General features: G+C 33.0%; 1 protein-coding gene across 1 annotated transcript; it reads right to left on the bottom strand.

The window, feature by feature from the left end:
* Window positions 1-3,722: 3,722 nt before the first annotated feature.
* On the bottom strand, window positions 3,723-9,321 carry LOC133863488 (telomere repeat-binding protein 4). Its single transcript, XM_062299441.1, has 10 exons — window positions 9,054-9,321; window positions 7,935-8,083; window positions 6,954-7,791; window positions 6,652-6,828; window positions 6,451-6,513; window positions 6,271-6,350; window positions 5,638-5,879; window positions 4,619-4,933; window positions 4,444-4,507; window positions 3,723-3,893 (listed from the first exon to the last, which is right to left on the bottom strand). The coding sequence occupies exons 2-10, from the start codon at window positions 8,013-8,015 to the stop codon at window positions 3,723-3,725; spliced, it is 2,031 nt and encodes a 676-aa protein (XP_062155425.1). The 5' UTR covers window positions 8,016-8,083; window positions 9,054-9,321.
* Between the last annotated feature and the right edge of the window lie 4,453 nt (window positions 9,322-13,774).

Here is a 13,774-nt window from a genome sequence, read left to right as displayed (position 1 = left end):
ATTTTTTTATTCTTTTCTAGGACATTTATTTATTGACAGACAGAAAGAAAGACCACATAGCTTGTTTTGCAAATGGATGTACTTTTAGAATATTTGTTTGAATAATAGTAAAAAGTTTTGTTTTGTACAATTGTACTGAATTTTTTTAATTAGATAATAATATTTGTTGTTGATACCCTGTTTCCGATTAATTTTGTTTTCTTTTTCGCTAACTAAACTTCTTGAATAAGGATCCCGTGTACTAAGACAGTTCATATGAGAGTTTGTTTGGATTCACCTGTTCGAAACAAATGCAACCTAAACAAACTGACTTTGACATAGGACTACCCTGTTGCAACGAATCAAAATCTACACTTTTGGATCATATGATGAAGGCAACAAGTAACTGGGTTCAGAATTTAAAATGCTGCAGTTCGTGAGCTCAAAAGGTAGTATAGTATATTTATTGATTTGGATTTTCGCTATGCTGAGTCCCTGTCTCGAGGAGTTTTGTCTCTGTATTCCCGCACTGTTTTATAGGAAAGCAAAAAAGACTTTGGTAAAATATATATATATCTTGAAGAAAGCGTTTCTAAGAGCGGAGGTACAAGATAATTAATCATGCACGGGAAAACATAAATAAAAAAAAAAATCAGATCTACTGTCCATGTGAAAGCATGTTCTTCGTAAAGATAAAAGAGAATAAACAATTTTTTTTAAAAAAAAATAAATAAATAAATGCTTTTAAAGAATAAATAAACATATAAAAGTGACCCCTTAACATAAATTTCCTTCAAATTAAATTAAACAAAATTCTTTAAACAATACTTCTCACGTAATAAGAAACATTTAAATGAAATTTAAGAAAAAACCTGTAAATTTTGGTTGCTGATGAACTTGAAAGAGGAGGAAAGCAACCAACGAATATTCGAGATTGTCCAATCAGAAGAGAGATTACTGCGTTGAAAGTGCCAGGATAATGGAGAGAAAAAATATATATTGATTACTGCTATGATTTGGTATTAGGGTTGTTTGGTTGTCATTGTCTTGGATAATCTGTTAATAACAGTTTAACTGTCTGTAATCACTATAATATTTTTCAATTTCCGCCATCTTTGATTACTGTTTATGTCCGAGTTTCATTTGTGATAATACTAAATGGTTAAAAAAAAAATATATTAAGTCCCCAATTATTATAAAGAGGTTAGTTAATTCTTTTTAATTAAGACATCAATTATGGTTTTTTAAAAAAATAATTACAAAAAATTGATGAATGGGTCAAGTCCCACAATATTTATACATTAGGTGAGATTGGCTATATAAGTGAATCTAAAGAGTTCTAATTATACTTTGATTAGCTTTTTAGAGCCAACTTAATAACGTTATATGGCGTTGGGACACTACAATGCATTGTGGACTTGGACTCGAACATTAATGATTTGAGTAAAGGAAATTATGATGTTCTGTTTTTATTTTCACAAAACCTAGCTTGAAGACAAATTTTAAGTTTTTCTCTTTAATTGGCTCTGAAAATAATTTCCATAAAATCAATTTATAAAACAGAAACTGTTATGAGATGACGTGGCCGGGAGGAGTATATTGCATGCAGTCAGTATTAATTAGTATTTCAATTGTGTCGGTTAGTAGTTAGATGGATCACTATGACAACTATCGTAGTCTTTCATTTGATATTTGTTATTTAGTTAATTAGTCTTATCTTATCAAATGAAGACTTATCTTTATCTCCAAAGCTTAATTTGTAGTTTTCATAGGAGGACTTATCACAAATCGTGAGTGATCTTCTCCAAAGTGTTTCTTTATTTAAAGTGTTGAAAGTGATAATAAAAGTTAAGCAAAATTAATCCAAAATCTTGAGTTTGAAAATGTCTAGATTTTTTCAGAATTTAAAAATTAACACAAATAAATAAAAGCCTTTGAGTCTTTATACATGTCAAGTAAAAAGGTGTTATCAATGACCTTTTTTTTTTAGATATATCATTGTCATTCTTTTCATTGTTAGCTAAATTTTTGTTGCTTTCTTTTTCATGCTTATTCATCAAGATTAGGATATTATTTAACTAAAGTTTTATTCATTTATGTCGTTTTCCTATGAGTTGTTCTGAGTTGATCAGTATTTGGCGTGACCTGGTGTCAAATAAATTTTTTAATATTTTTTAGGAGTTATTAACCTCGTGTTTATGTTTTGTCAACTTATAAGATAATCAATTTTTTTTTTTTTTTTAATATTATAGCAAGTTCGAAACCATTTTAAAAAGGCCCTCAACAAATATGAATTTTTTTATTTTTTTTTTTCCAAAATTAAATATTAAGATTAAGTTCACATTTGGCAATTAAATATCGAGATAAAATATTTGGGACATATATTGATTTAATTATTTCTGATCTCTGCGTCAAGTACTAAAAATATTTAATATATATATATATATATTAAATAGAGTCCAAAATACAAAGTGCTAGTAGAACTTGGCCATCGGAAAAAGTAAAAGAGGAGGTTAGTCGGAGAGGCCCCAGCCCTGGTCCTTAGACCCTTATACCGGCCCCGCAATTAGTTTCTAGGCTACTACTCTCTTTGGGCCCTAGCCGAGGGGTCGTCTTATGGATGTGAATGCATTTACATCCAACTAGTGATTTTTTAGCTAAATTTTAGTAAAAGATTTTTTATTTTTTTATTTTTTTTAAAAAAAAATAAATAAATTATTTTAGCTACTTACTTTTTCAAAACACCTGTATTTTCACTTTTTATTTTAAGTAGGGAAATGTTACGTACACTCCCAAATCTACACTCTCAAGTACAAACCCTTTAACGTGCCAGTAAAAATCACTACTAAATTTGGATAGATAATCATTAGATTTTGGATCAAATAATGATTTATTGCCACGTCAAAGACAATACGTTCGGCTAATACAGTATAATTAATAATTTAATACACTGAGGGCCTTCCTCCACGTGAACAGTTTAATCCATGTAACATTTATCTTTTAACTATAGATGCTTGAAAAAATGGTAGTTTTCGATGGCAGTAGAAATAATTAGATAGGGCCACAATCACACAATCACCGCCATGATTGCTTATTCTACATAATGTGAAGCACACGAAACCCAATCATCCGGCCATGTTTGGAAGAAAAACTTTGTGCGACTTTCAATAAAAGAAAATTTGCTCACATCACATGGGGGCAACATGGGTAGAGAGCAAAGGACGGGTTCCATGTGATGTGAGAGTGAAAATTGCTTCACTTTCTATATAAAACCAACCATAGCTTTCAATTCTTGCAAATGGTGAAAAGATCTGCGCCTTCAAATTAAGAAAGAGAGAATAACGATAATGACAACCAAGTTACACATTGCCAAGGCTTTCAGGCCAACAACAAATAAAAGAATCAAGGAAGAAAATAAGATTTCTACAATTTCCAGTTCTGTTCTCTACACTTTCCTACATAATATATTCATCAAACTGAATGAATTGAACTGAAAAACAATGTTACTTCTGTTAGAATGTAACCTTATTCCATCAAATCATTTACAAATGGCAACCTCTCCACAAAGGGAAGGTCAGAAATGAATCGAGTGAGTGGGAGAATATTACATGAAATTGAATAATTTGTACAATTTTCTTTCAGTTCCTGTCAACATTTTGTTCTTTCTTTCTACATCATAATAATTAGATACCTCCAACTCCATGTATATTGGCTGTGGCCTACATGATCTTCAGGGTTCCAGCCTACATGATCTTCAGGGTTCCAGCCTGATGCTTTCCATGTTGCTTGGCTGGATGTAGAGACCAGTAAGCATGAGCAGCCAAGACTCGGTCCAAGAGCTCTTGGGGGACAGGCTCTCCCCTTCTTTGTTGGGGGGCAATTCTTGCTGTGTGAACCAATGTTTTCCATTTGTCCTGCACAGAACCGCAAAATTATATAGCAAAAGTTGGAAGCTGGTAACAGCAAAATTATATAACAGTTATGGCCCTAAACGACCCATGCAACCCTTATGCTTCCCCCACAAGCACTGAATCCTGATGCACTCTAGTCATTTATTCATTAGTGAAGAGAGGAGCAAAAGAAAAGGCACAGAGAGAGAGAGAGAGTTTCAAAGAATATAAATTTTCCTTAAAAAACCTTGAAATCTGGCATCTCAGAAATGTTGAATAACTTACCTAAATGCAAGCATTATCTTGGACATGACTTAAATAAGCATCATAAGCTTGCATGCACAATTTAAAACTAGCAACTAATATAGAAAGGAAATAGTGACAGGATTTTATATCTTAAGAAAAAGAATGTTATAGAAAATTCAACTCCGAGAAAGCCATATCTTATGGGAATCAAATAAAAAGTATGAACTTGGAAGAGAGCATTTCACCTACGCGTATCTAAAATGAGGACCCCTATTTTCAAGAAATATTTTCCCATTCATACATATATTACAACCCCCAAAAATATTACCTTCAAATCCACATAAGTTCGATGGTCTGCATTCTCAAAAGCCCGCAATTTAACATCACGCCACCTGCGGAATTGGATACCATTTAAAATGCTGAAGTTTCTTTGGGAAAAAAAGAAAAAGAAAAAATAAAGAACTCTCTCTAGTAAAGCCAATAAGTGGTGAAGAACATCACACCTCCCAGTCCCAAGTTCCTCAACTGCATGCACCAATGCTTCTACTTCTGACACAGAGAATGGCCTCCTGGTTCGACGCTGTACAAGTTCAGAATGCCTTGTTTTTTGGTTCAAGGGAGCCACAGCCAGTGCCTCCATGCTCATTGCTGGAAGAGCAACTAGCGCTTTGGAATCTGGCGTTGTTTTGTCAATTGTGTCAATATGCGAGGAAACTGTATCATAATTACTCTCAATGTGGTTGCCCGAATTGCTCAGTGGAGGAGGGTCAGTTAAGGGATCAGAGATCCCCGATTCTAAAACTGGATTTCCTTGGGAGCTGGAAAGAAAGCAATATAATACAAGCTTTAGTAGGAAAAAAAAAACACTGATAATGCATTATGCAAAAACACCATCGATTCTCAATTCCAAAAGGCTAAACTTAAACCAAAAATCTCAACCCATTCAAAAATGTCAAAGCTTAGGCATCATGGTAAGGAACCTGCTCTATTTTGATTTGCAAAACTTTTAGGCCTCATGAGAACTAATAAAAGTAAACTTTCCTGGACCATTCGATGCTATGAAACACAGAGCACACACTAATTCTTTGCATTTTTGAATGTCCAACCCACTCAAATCTATATAAGAAATAAGGGCCAGTAGCCAACACTGGTTCCACCAAAGTGGGGTCCTGAGAGGAATGGCTTGCATAAAGTCCTATACCCTTGAATAATTTTTCATGAAGTGACCACTCTCAAGACTCAAGCCTGCACACTAGTGCTTGGCAGTCCAGGACTCTACATTGCACCAGACAATGGCCCTAAAAGGTCCCTACCCAGTACTAGTCCCACTTAAATGGTGTCTTAGGAGGGGCAGCTTGGATATGATCATATCCTTTAGCATTTTTGTAAGAGATGATAGGTGAAAAAAAAATAAGGAAAAAAGAAATTGATGACCATTTGGGCTTTAAAATAATAACAAATTATCAAGCAATGCAAAATGCCAACTCTGAGAAAGGATTTTGCAAAAGCACGTTTGAATTACCTGGTTAAAAGTTGAGATGAGTCACATGTTAACAGAGGAGGGAGATCATTAGAGCACATAGGTGGAGGAGTTTGCACTATACTGGGCTCCAATGTGAAACCAAGGGAATCCAGATTGTCTTTACAAGAAATTCCTGTCTGCAATAGAGTTCTGTTATCATCTCTAACCTTCTTCCCTTGAAGAAGAATCCCAACATGTAATTCACCTCCAAGTATAGCAGTTACAGCTTCCATAACGGTCCTCTACAAAAGAGTCATATAATATCACTATATGATGTAGAAGGCAAGAAAAAAAGTTGCACTTAGGAAGATCTAACTGAAAACCTATTACCAGTGCGACAGACAAGCAATTGTCCCTGTCACTAAGGAAAAAGTCATGGGAACTACAAGGGAAAGTAAAACGATAAAAACAATAGATCTGCAAAGCATTATGCTTATATCATATTGCAGAAGACTCTAGCATGTAGCCTCATTACTTCAGATATAGCAAAACAGTTGGAGAGTCTTAAAAAGAAAAAGAGTAGTGTTGTTGCATTGCAATGTGCATCCTTGACAATATAACTATCTTTTTATTTTTTTGGCTAAGTAGAATATGATTGCCAAACTGAAAAGAAAAGACTTGACGTTTTAATACCTTCAATGAACCAACAGTGGCAGTTTCTGGGACATCAATATAAAGCTCTGGTACCCTGAAGGACTTAATGCTTAACTTAACTGCGCAGAAAAACATACAACACATAAGAACCGCTGGGATACCATAACAAAATAAAATGAAAAGAGTGAATATATATCAAACAGCCAAACGTTCTAGTACCGAGAGAATCCTTGGAGTGGAAGGATGCTTGATGACCCATAACCGAAGATGATACCCTATTTGCTGCACAAAATAATTACATTTATTGAGCGCCACTATTGAGGACCACAAACCCAAAATCCCAACAGTAATAAGAAACACAAACAGATTAATAAAGTGGAAAAGGACCTCAATGCAAATTTGCAGAGGCGGTGGTCTTACCTTCAGTCATTCCTTTCTCGGGTGAATTAGAAACACTTTCACTACTGAACCCACCATCAGAAATCACTACTGAGCTTTGGTCAAACATTTTCCTCCTCTTAAAGAGAATGTCACGCTGACCTCTTTCACGGTTGCAAAAGATTTTTCTCTTGCGATAAAGAGGTTTTAACCCCCCATCTAGAAATGCAGAAATCATCAACTTTATTAATAAGATAATAATAGTGAGAATTGAATATACTTGAAACACAAGCATAGCGTAAATATGAAGAATAGTATGTTCAAACCATTCGTCAACTGCTTACCAGATCTAGAAAGTTCACAATCCTTCAGTTTTGGAGCTACTTTCCAGTATTTGGAATTAAGCAACTTCCTTATTCTTCGGTCTGCAATTCGTGGTGGAGGCCTAGAAGCCTTTATTTTGGTGCTAGGTTTAAAGCACCTAGATAAATTTTCGTCATCATCTCTACTACCTAACATAATATCATTCCTATGCCTGGAAAAACAAGCATCAGGAACAGGGTCCTGGCGCAATGGCAACTTGACATTACTGTCAGAGTCAATTGCTGCAGGAGATTTTAGACACGACTCCATTGGCTCCTTTGAATTAAATGCAATAGCACCTTCAGTTTTCAACCCCTCAACCTCTTGTTGTCTTTGAATTTCATTCCTTACATTAGCATCACAAGACTCCCCAAAATGAGGGGAGTCTCCCTCCACTTTACTAGAATAGTTTCCAAAATCAGTCTTGCTTTTGCAAATTGCAGACTTCAAATCCCCACTGACTTTCTGTGAGCAGTCAGAGTTATTAATGATTGAATTGCGTTCCAAAACATCATCACTTTCAGCATGTGAAAGTTCCTTCAGAATACACTTAAGATTGATGTTTTGTGAGGCCAGCTCAGAGGCCAAAGAACTGTCTCCACAACTTCCCTGATTTTTCCACCGTGCCACGAATGGTTTATCCTCATCTTGTTGTTCCCGTTTAACATATTTGCTAGTGGAAGGCTGATCATTTCCTTCAGATGCATTACTAGAAGCAGAACTTTCGCTTTCCTGCAATAACTTGCCAGCTATAGAAGCCAGTAATTCAAATGCACAGATTTGACTATCCTCAACTGTCTTCTTACACAGACCCCTCCTCTGGAATCAATAACCAAGATTTACAGAGTTAGAACTAGAGTTTGGCACATAGAATAATGGAAAACAGCGAACAACTAGAATTGCAAGAAATACTTTTTTTTGATAAGTAAATTTAGTCTTATTGACTTGCAAGAAATACTTACTCGAACAGATCTGGGACCTCTAGGTATAGCAGGGACCTGGAATCCATTAAATCCATCATCTAACCTCTTCTTAAACACCATAGCTTAGACATACGTCGCTGAAAAAACTCATCAAACACGAAGAAGCCTCACCATCCAGATCCTCCTCACTGCCACCAAATCCCCCCAAAAAAAAAATGACCCATTGTCAGCACAATTCTCACTAGTTAATCAGGACAGAATCCTAAAGGACTTGAGGTTCGATACAATGGTAATAAAAGTCAACATTAGCAATCCAAGTTAGAAGGATTAGGTATGGCACAAAATTGGAGGTTACCAATACTTTTTTGCTGCAATATGTGTGTGTGAGAGCTTGTGTCTGTATCTGTGTACTGTAATTCCTTACAATCAAACGATCCCACGATAGATCCACATCACAGAAATTGCCATATCAATTATCAGATCCCAAAACCAAACCAGAGATCAAATTCCAGGCAGTTAATAAAGATTTCAATCAGTTGCATAAAACCGGGCCACCCAATTTGGAAATGGATGCCCAAATTTCAAATTTCAAATTCACATTGGTTGCTTAATATAGAAATATATAAACAATCAAACTTGAATTCCATAAACCCGAAATCCTCAAACCAATTCAAGTATTCAACGATGTCGAGTTCCACAACGTGGTAATTCCAAAAATCAAGGACAACGTCATGAAGTTCAAAAGCTTGGTCTAGTTACATTATATTAAACGCGTAAAAATCGATATTAAATAAGCCAATGCCAATTTTCAACGCCTGTTTGCTTCACAACTACGTATTCGGAACCAAAACAAGTCAAAGAGAATTTCGAAACCAAATCAAACACGGAAACATGTGGAATTCAAATTCCAAATCAAACCCGATTAAACACAACCAAACTCGGCCTAACTTTCACGATCCGATCCCGATCTCCACCACAATTTCAAATCCGACACAATTCCCCAGAACCCAAACGATCAACAGTAAGCGAAACCGTGAAACAGTTTCCAAGAAATTCAACAAAATAATACCCCAACCCAAAACAACAAGATCACAACCCAAATTCAACGAACCAAAACATCACAAATTCACAATCCCATACAAAGCTCAATCAACTCACCTCTTGGAGATCGAATTCTGGTTCAAGTTCTATCTAAATTCCGTTACCAGCTTCCGTCGAAAAAAAAATGCAATTCCGAAGAAGAAGAAGAAAAGAAACACCCCAAGATCATAGATTTCCAGCAAATGCAAGAAGATCGATCAATTGGAATTCAATTCACGAAAAACACTTTTCGATTCCCTCTCTTTCTCTCTCTACTTTCCCTCTCTCTCTAAAATTCTCTTTTATTCTTTTTTTTCAAAAACCCCCATACAAGAAAACAGTGGCTTAAACCCCTTAAATTATTTATACTCGTATTATCTTTCAGTTTCGTGTCCACACAACCGAGCAAGCCGGTAACCTGGCATTGTTGTTCCGGAAATAGCCGGTTGCCACAACCCCGACTCCTCTCTCCTCCTTTTTTAGACCAGTTCTCAACCCCTTATTATTATTTCATTGGATAGGTTTCGCCACGTGGAGTGCTCGCTGGCTGTACGAAACCTCTCTCGGGAATTTCTATATATTTTTGGGGATAAGGGTATATCCTCAGATGCCGTTTTGGTCTTTATTTACTCGTTTTAGGGGTCCACTGACTGTGTTTATGTGTCCTATTAAGAAAGAATGATCGAACTCTCCCACCCATTTATTATACATATTTTATTTTATTGGTTTATGTGTTGTTTTTAATTTTTTTCTTTTATTTTTGAAAAAAAATCATATCTAGCCCATTGATTTTCATCTTATTTAAATTTAATTTTTGAGTTTCTAATTTCAATAATAAAGTCCTTAAATTTTGCTTATATTTCAAATAAATCACTATGTTATTTTACTGTTAAAATTAACGGTTTGCCATCTGCCATAAATATGTACTATCGTGGCAAAAACAAAAAAAAAACTAAAACATATATCTTAGGCCCTCTTGCCCATATATATATATATATATATATATATATATATATATATATATATATATATATATATATATATATATATATATATATATATATATATATCCTTGTGTAGTTAATTGGACTGGTGTATAATATTTAATGAAATATATATAAAATTAACGTTTAACAAATTCGATCAATTACTAAACTCAGTGTGCAATTCATATCAAACACATGAACACATCATTTACGAAACATTAATCCAATTATAGCCCATTGCCCGTTGTTGACTGTGCTAAAAGTCCACCACTATAATTCTCTACAACGAAAATTACTACTTAGAGAGAACCAAAAAAAAAAAAAAAAATCCAATAAAAAGATTCGGTTGGATCCGCGAAAAGAATTAATACACTTAATTTACGAATTTTGTGGGTTCCCTATGTTAGCTAGATGGTGTATTATTAAATCAATGGTTTCAAATGGGGACCACGATAATATCTTGATAAGTTCTGGGGACCACGTTCATGTAGTGTGGATGACTTTTAGGTCTCAAAGCATATGATTTGAAAATGTGATTATTATAAATATATTTAAGCAATTTGGTAAAATTATGATTTAGCTTTTAAAATCGTAATTTAGTCTTTAAAAACACACTTCATTGCTTGCGATTTAAAACACATATTTTTTTTACGTTTTAAAAAAAGTCCTCTTAATTAAACAATAAATTTTTCACGATTTAGTTTAAATTAACACTTTTGGCTTTCAAAATTACAAAGCCAAATGGATTCTTAACGTCCGCTTGGATTTACGATTTCAAAATAGTGACTTTAAAACATGCGATTTTTGAAAATATGATTTTAAAAATGTAATTACGGGTTTAATAAAATCGCAGTTTGACTTTTAAAATCGTGTATATTTTAAAACGCATTCTATTGCCTTCGATTTGAAAACACAAATTTATATACATTTTTAAATTGCAATTTTAAAAAACCCATTTAAGGACAAAAACATTAATACCCTTAAATTGTTAAGGGATATATAAAGGATTTTGGGATTTTGATTTTTTTTTAATATATATTGGGGGTGTTAAGGGTTAATCATTGATTAAAAAAAATTAAGAACGGTAGATCATGATTTTGTTAAATTCTTAATCCTTATACCTGTAAGAAAAATGATACATAGGCTTATGAGTTTATCACCTAACTTTTCTAATAAAATACTTTAAAGGTATTGCATAAAAAAATAAAAATTAAATGGGTTTATTCCCTTACAAATAGTCATATCTTAACCTAAATATGTAAATACTCTTGTAGTGTTAAAAGATATTCGGTTTGTTGATGTGTTTTGGAGGTTTCTTTTATTATTATTTGAAAAATGTATTTTGAGGTGATATAAATGTGAAAAAAAATTTAAGTATTTTGTGTTTTGAGTTTTTTTATTAATATTTTGTTTTGAAAATAAAAAATAAAAAGGAGAAAGAAAATATTTAAACAAAAGACACTTATTTTAAATACAAACTTATTTTGTTAGATCCAAAAGATTCACTTCACCATCTCCCCCACCCCACTTCATGCTTGTAGAATATGTTGTTTTAAGGTGTCGCATGGAATCACCGTAGAATATTTTATTTTTGAGTAATACTATATGTAAAATTTTTAATTTTAATTTTTTATCCCTCAATAATAATTCATTCCAAATTTATTCATATTTTTTTTTTTTTTTAAAAGTCATGTTACATTTAGGGACAAAAGGGTTATAGGATTCAAATATCTAGCTTGCATATAGCATTACTATTTTATTTTTAATCTAAAGTGCTCATTTTTATTTCATTAAATTTTGAAATTATAAATTATGCTATTCAGTCAAAAAAAATTAAATTAAATTAAATTAACCCTAGTTTGCATTTATACAGGTCCACTAAATTATAATCGCACTTGATTGATATTTATTATGGTAAAAAACGAGACTGATGCTTGCATAAATGTTAGAGGTACTAAATTTTTTACCAAGAGATTGTATCAAGATGATGTGGAACTTATTCATTAGAGATGATCAAAACAATTAGTAAAAAGAAACACTACGGATACCAATGAATAAGCTCCACATCATCTTAGTACTTATCTCTTGGTAAAAGATTTGGTACCTCCAGTATTTATCGACGAGATACCATAACTAATCGCCATAAATTAAAAAATTTAAAAAAGGCATATATTAAATAAAATTTTAATTTTATGCCATTCAAGCAGCCTATCACTAACTTACGGTCCCAAGGGGTAGCTCAATTGGCTGGGGACCACACCTCATGAAGCGGAGGTTAATAGTTCAAATCCCTCGTCCCCCTCTTGTGTGGACATGTCAAAAAAAAAAAAAAAAAAAAAAAAAAAAAAAAAAAAAAAAAAAACTTACGAAACACAATTAAAGAAATTTTGTAAACTTCTTAAAAGATTAAGAATAAGATTTCATCAAAGTATCGATTAAATAATAAATAATAAATTCCACGATTTATTACCACGAATAAATGTTAACATGATGCTGAGGGACAATGAAAATTACCCTCCTCCCCCTTGTGAAAGTGCTAGTTGTATTAAATACAACAAAATTTAGTCGTAATTTAGGGTTATAATGATTTCTTTTTTTTTCTTTTTTTTGGGGCAATTCAATTCAAATAGTAAATGATGTGAAAGCCAACTATTGAAATTAGAGTAGGTATGGAAAAGTAGTGAAAGATTCTATAGGTATCTTGAATATATTGCAAAACCAGTAGATTTGTCGTACCAGAACAGATGTTAATTTTGCTGCGCACGGGCTAGACAAAGTCGCAGGTAAATAAGTCATAGATAGAGTACGAATAGAAAAGATTCACAAAGCAACAAGCACTATTTTTCAAAAGTTTAATGAAGTACAAAATATTTTCTCTAGAAAATAAAAAAAATGATTAACACTAGAGATATTTAGTACAAACCAAATTTTCAAATTTTATAGTTTAACTTTATTTTTTATTTTAATTAGATATTTTACGTGTTAAATTTTAATTGTTGGGAAGTCACGTGTAAATAAGAGCATTAATATATTAATTAAATAGTTGTTTTTATTAATTTTAAATTTTAAAAATAAAATGGGAATTTAATCATTTTTAAACAGAACCAGTTTTTATCGCACTTTAATTTCCAAAAAAAAAAGGACAGAAAGGATGACAGGTGAGACGTGAGCATGGGAGTTGATGTAGATGGGGGTGTATATGTGGTATGTCCTGTCAGCCATGCATGAAGTAGTGGCAGTGGATAAGCCAAAGAAAGTCTGACGGCGTCAGTTACAACGGGATCTGTGGAGGAGTTTCATTTTCTCTTACCTCTTGCAAAGGATTTGTTTCTGTTTGTTTCTTCTTTACGCGGTGGTACATAGAAAGCCTAGAAGGCACCGGAAGAATCAAAGAAACAAGTGGCCCCAAAGTCATTCTTCTTCGCGGTTCTCCCGTCAAAAGTGTCTCCATTATAAGTGTTGGACACGCATTCTTCAAGGAAGAATAACAGTTCCGTTTCTTAAATGTGTTCGGTCGGTATTTTTCTTTGTTTTTTATTTAAAAAAAAAAAGAGTTTTTTAATATGAAATTAATTTATAAATTGATTTTATTTAGATCAAAGAACCAATTCGCCTGCATTTTTCTTCCTTTTTTTTTTTCTTTCCTTCTAAGAGGGTTTAAATTCATTTTATGGTCAGAATTTTTAAATTTAGGATATTTAAAGATATACATGAAATTTAATGAATATTAAAATTAAAAGAAATTAAAATATCAAACACTTACGTTATAGCTTTTGATAATTTGAAAACGACGTTATTCAATATTCGTACAAG

This window comes from Alnus glutinosa, chromosome 3 (assembly GCF_958979055.1).
Source record: "Alnus glutinosa chromosome 3, dhAlnGlut1.1, whole genome shotgun sequence".
NCBI lineage: Eukaryota > Viridiplantae > Streptophyta > Magnoliopsida > Fagales > Betulaceae > Alnus > Alnus glutinosa.
Note: the sequence above shows the minus strand (reverse complement) of the source record. Positions and strands in the feature narration are given on the sequence as shown.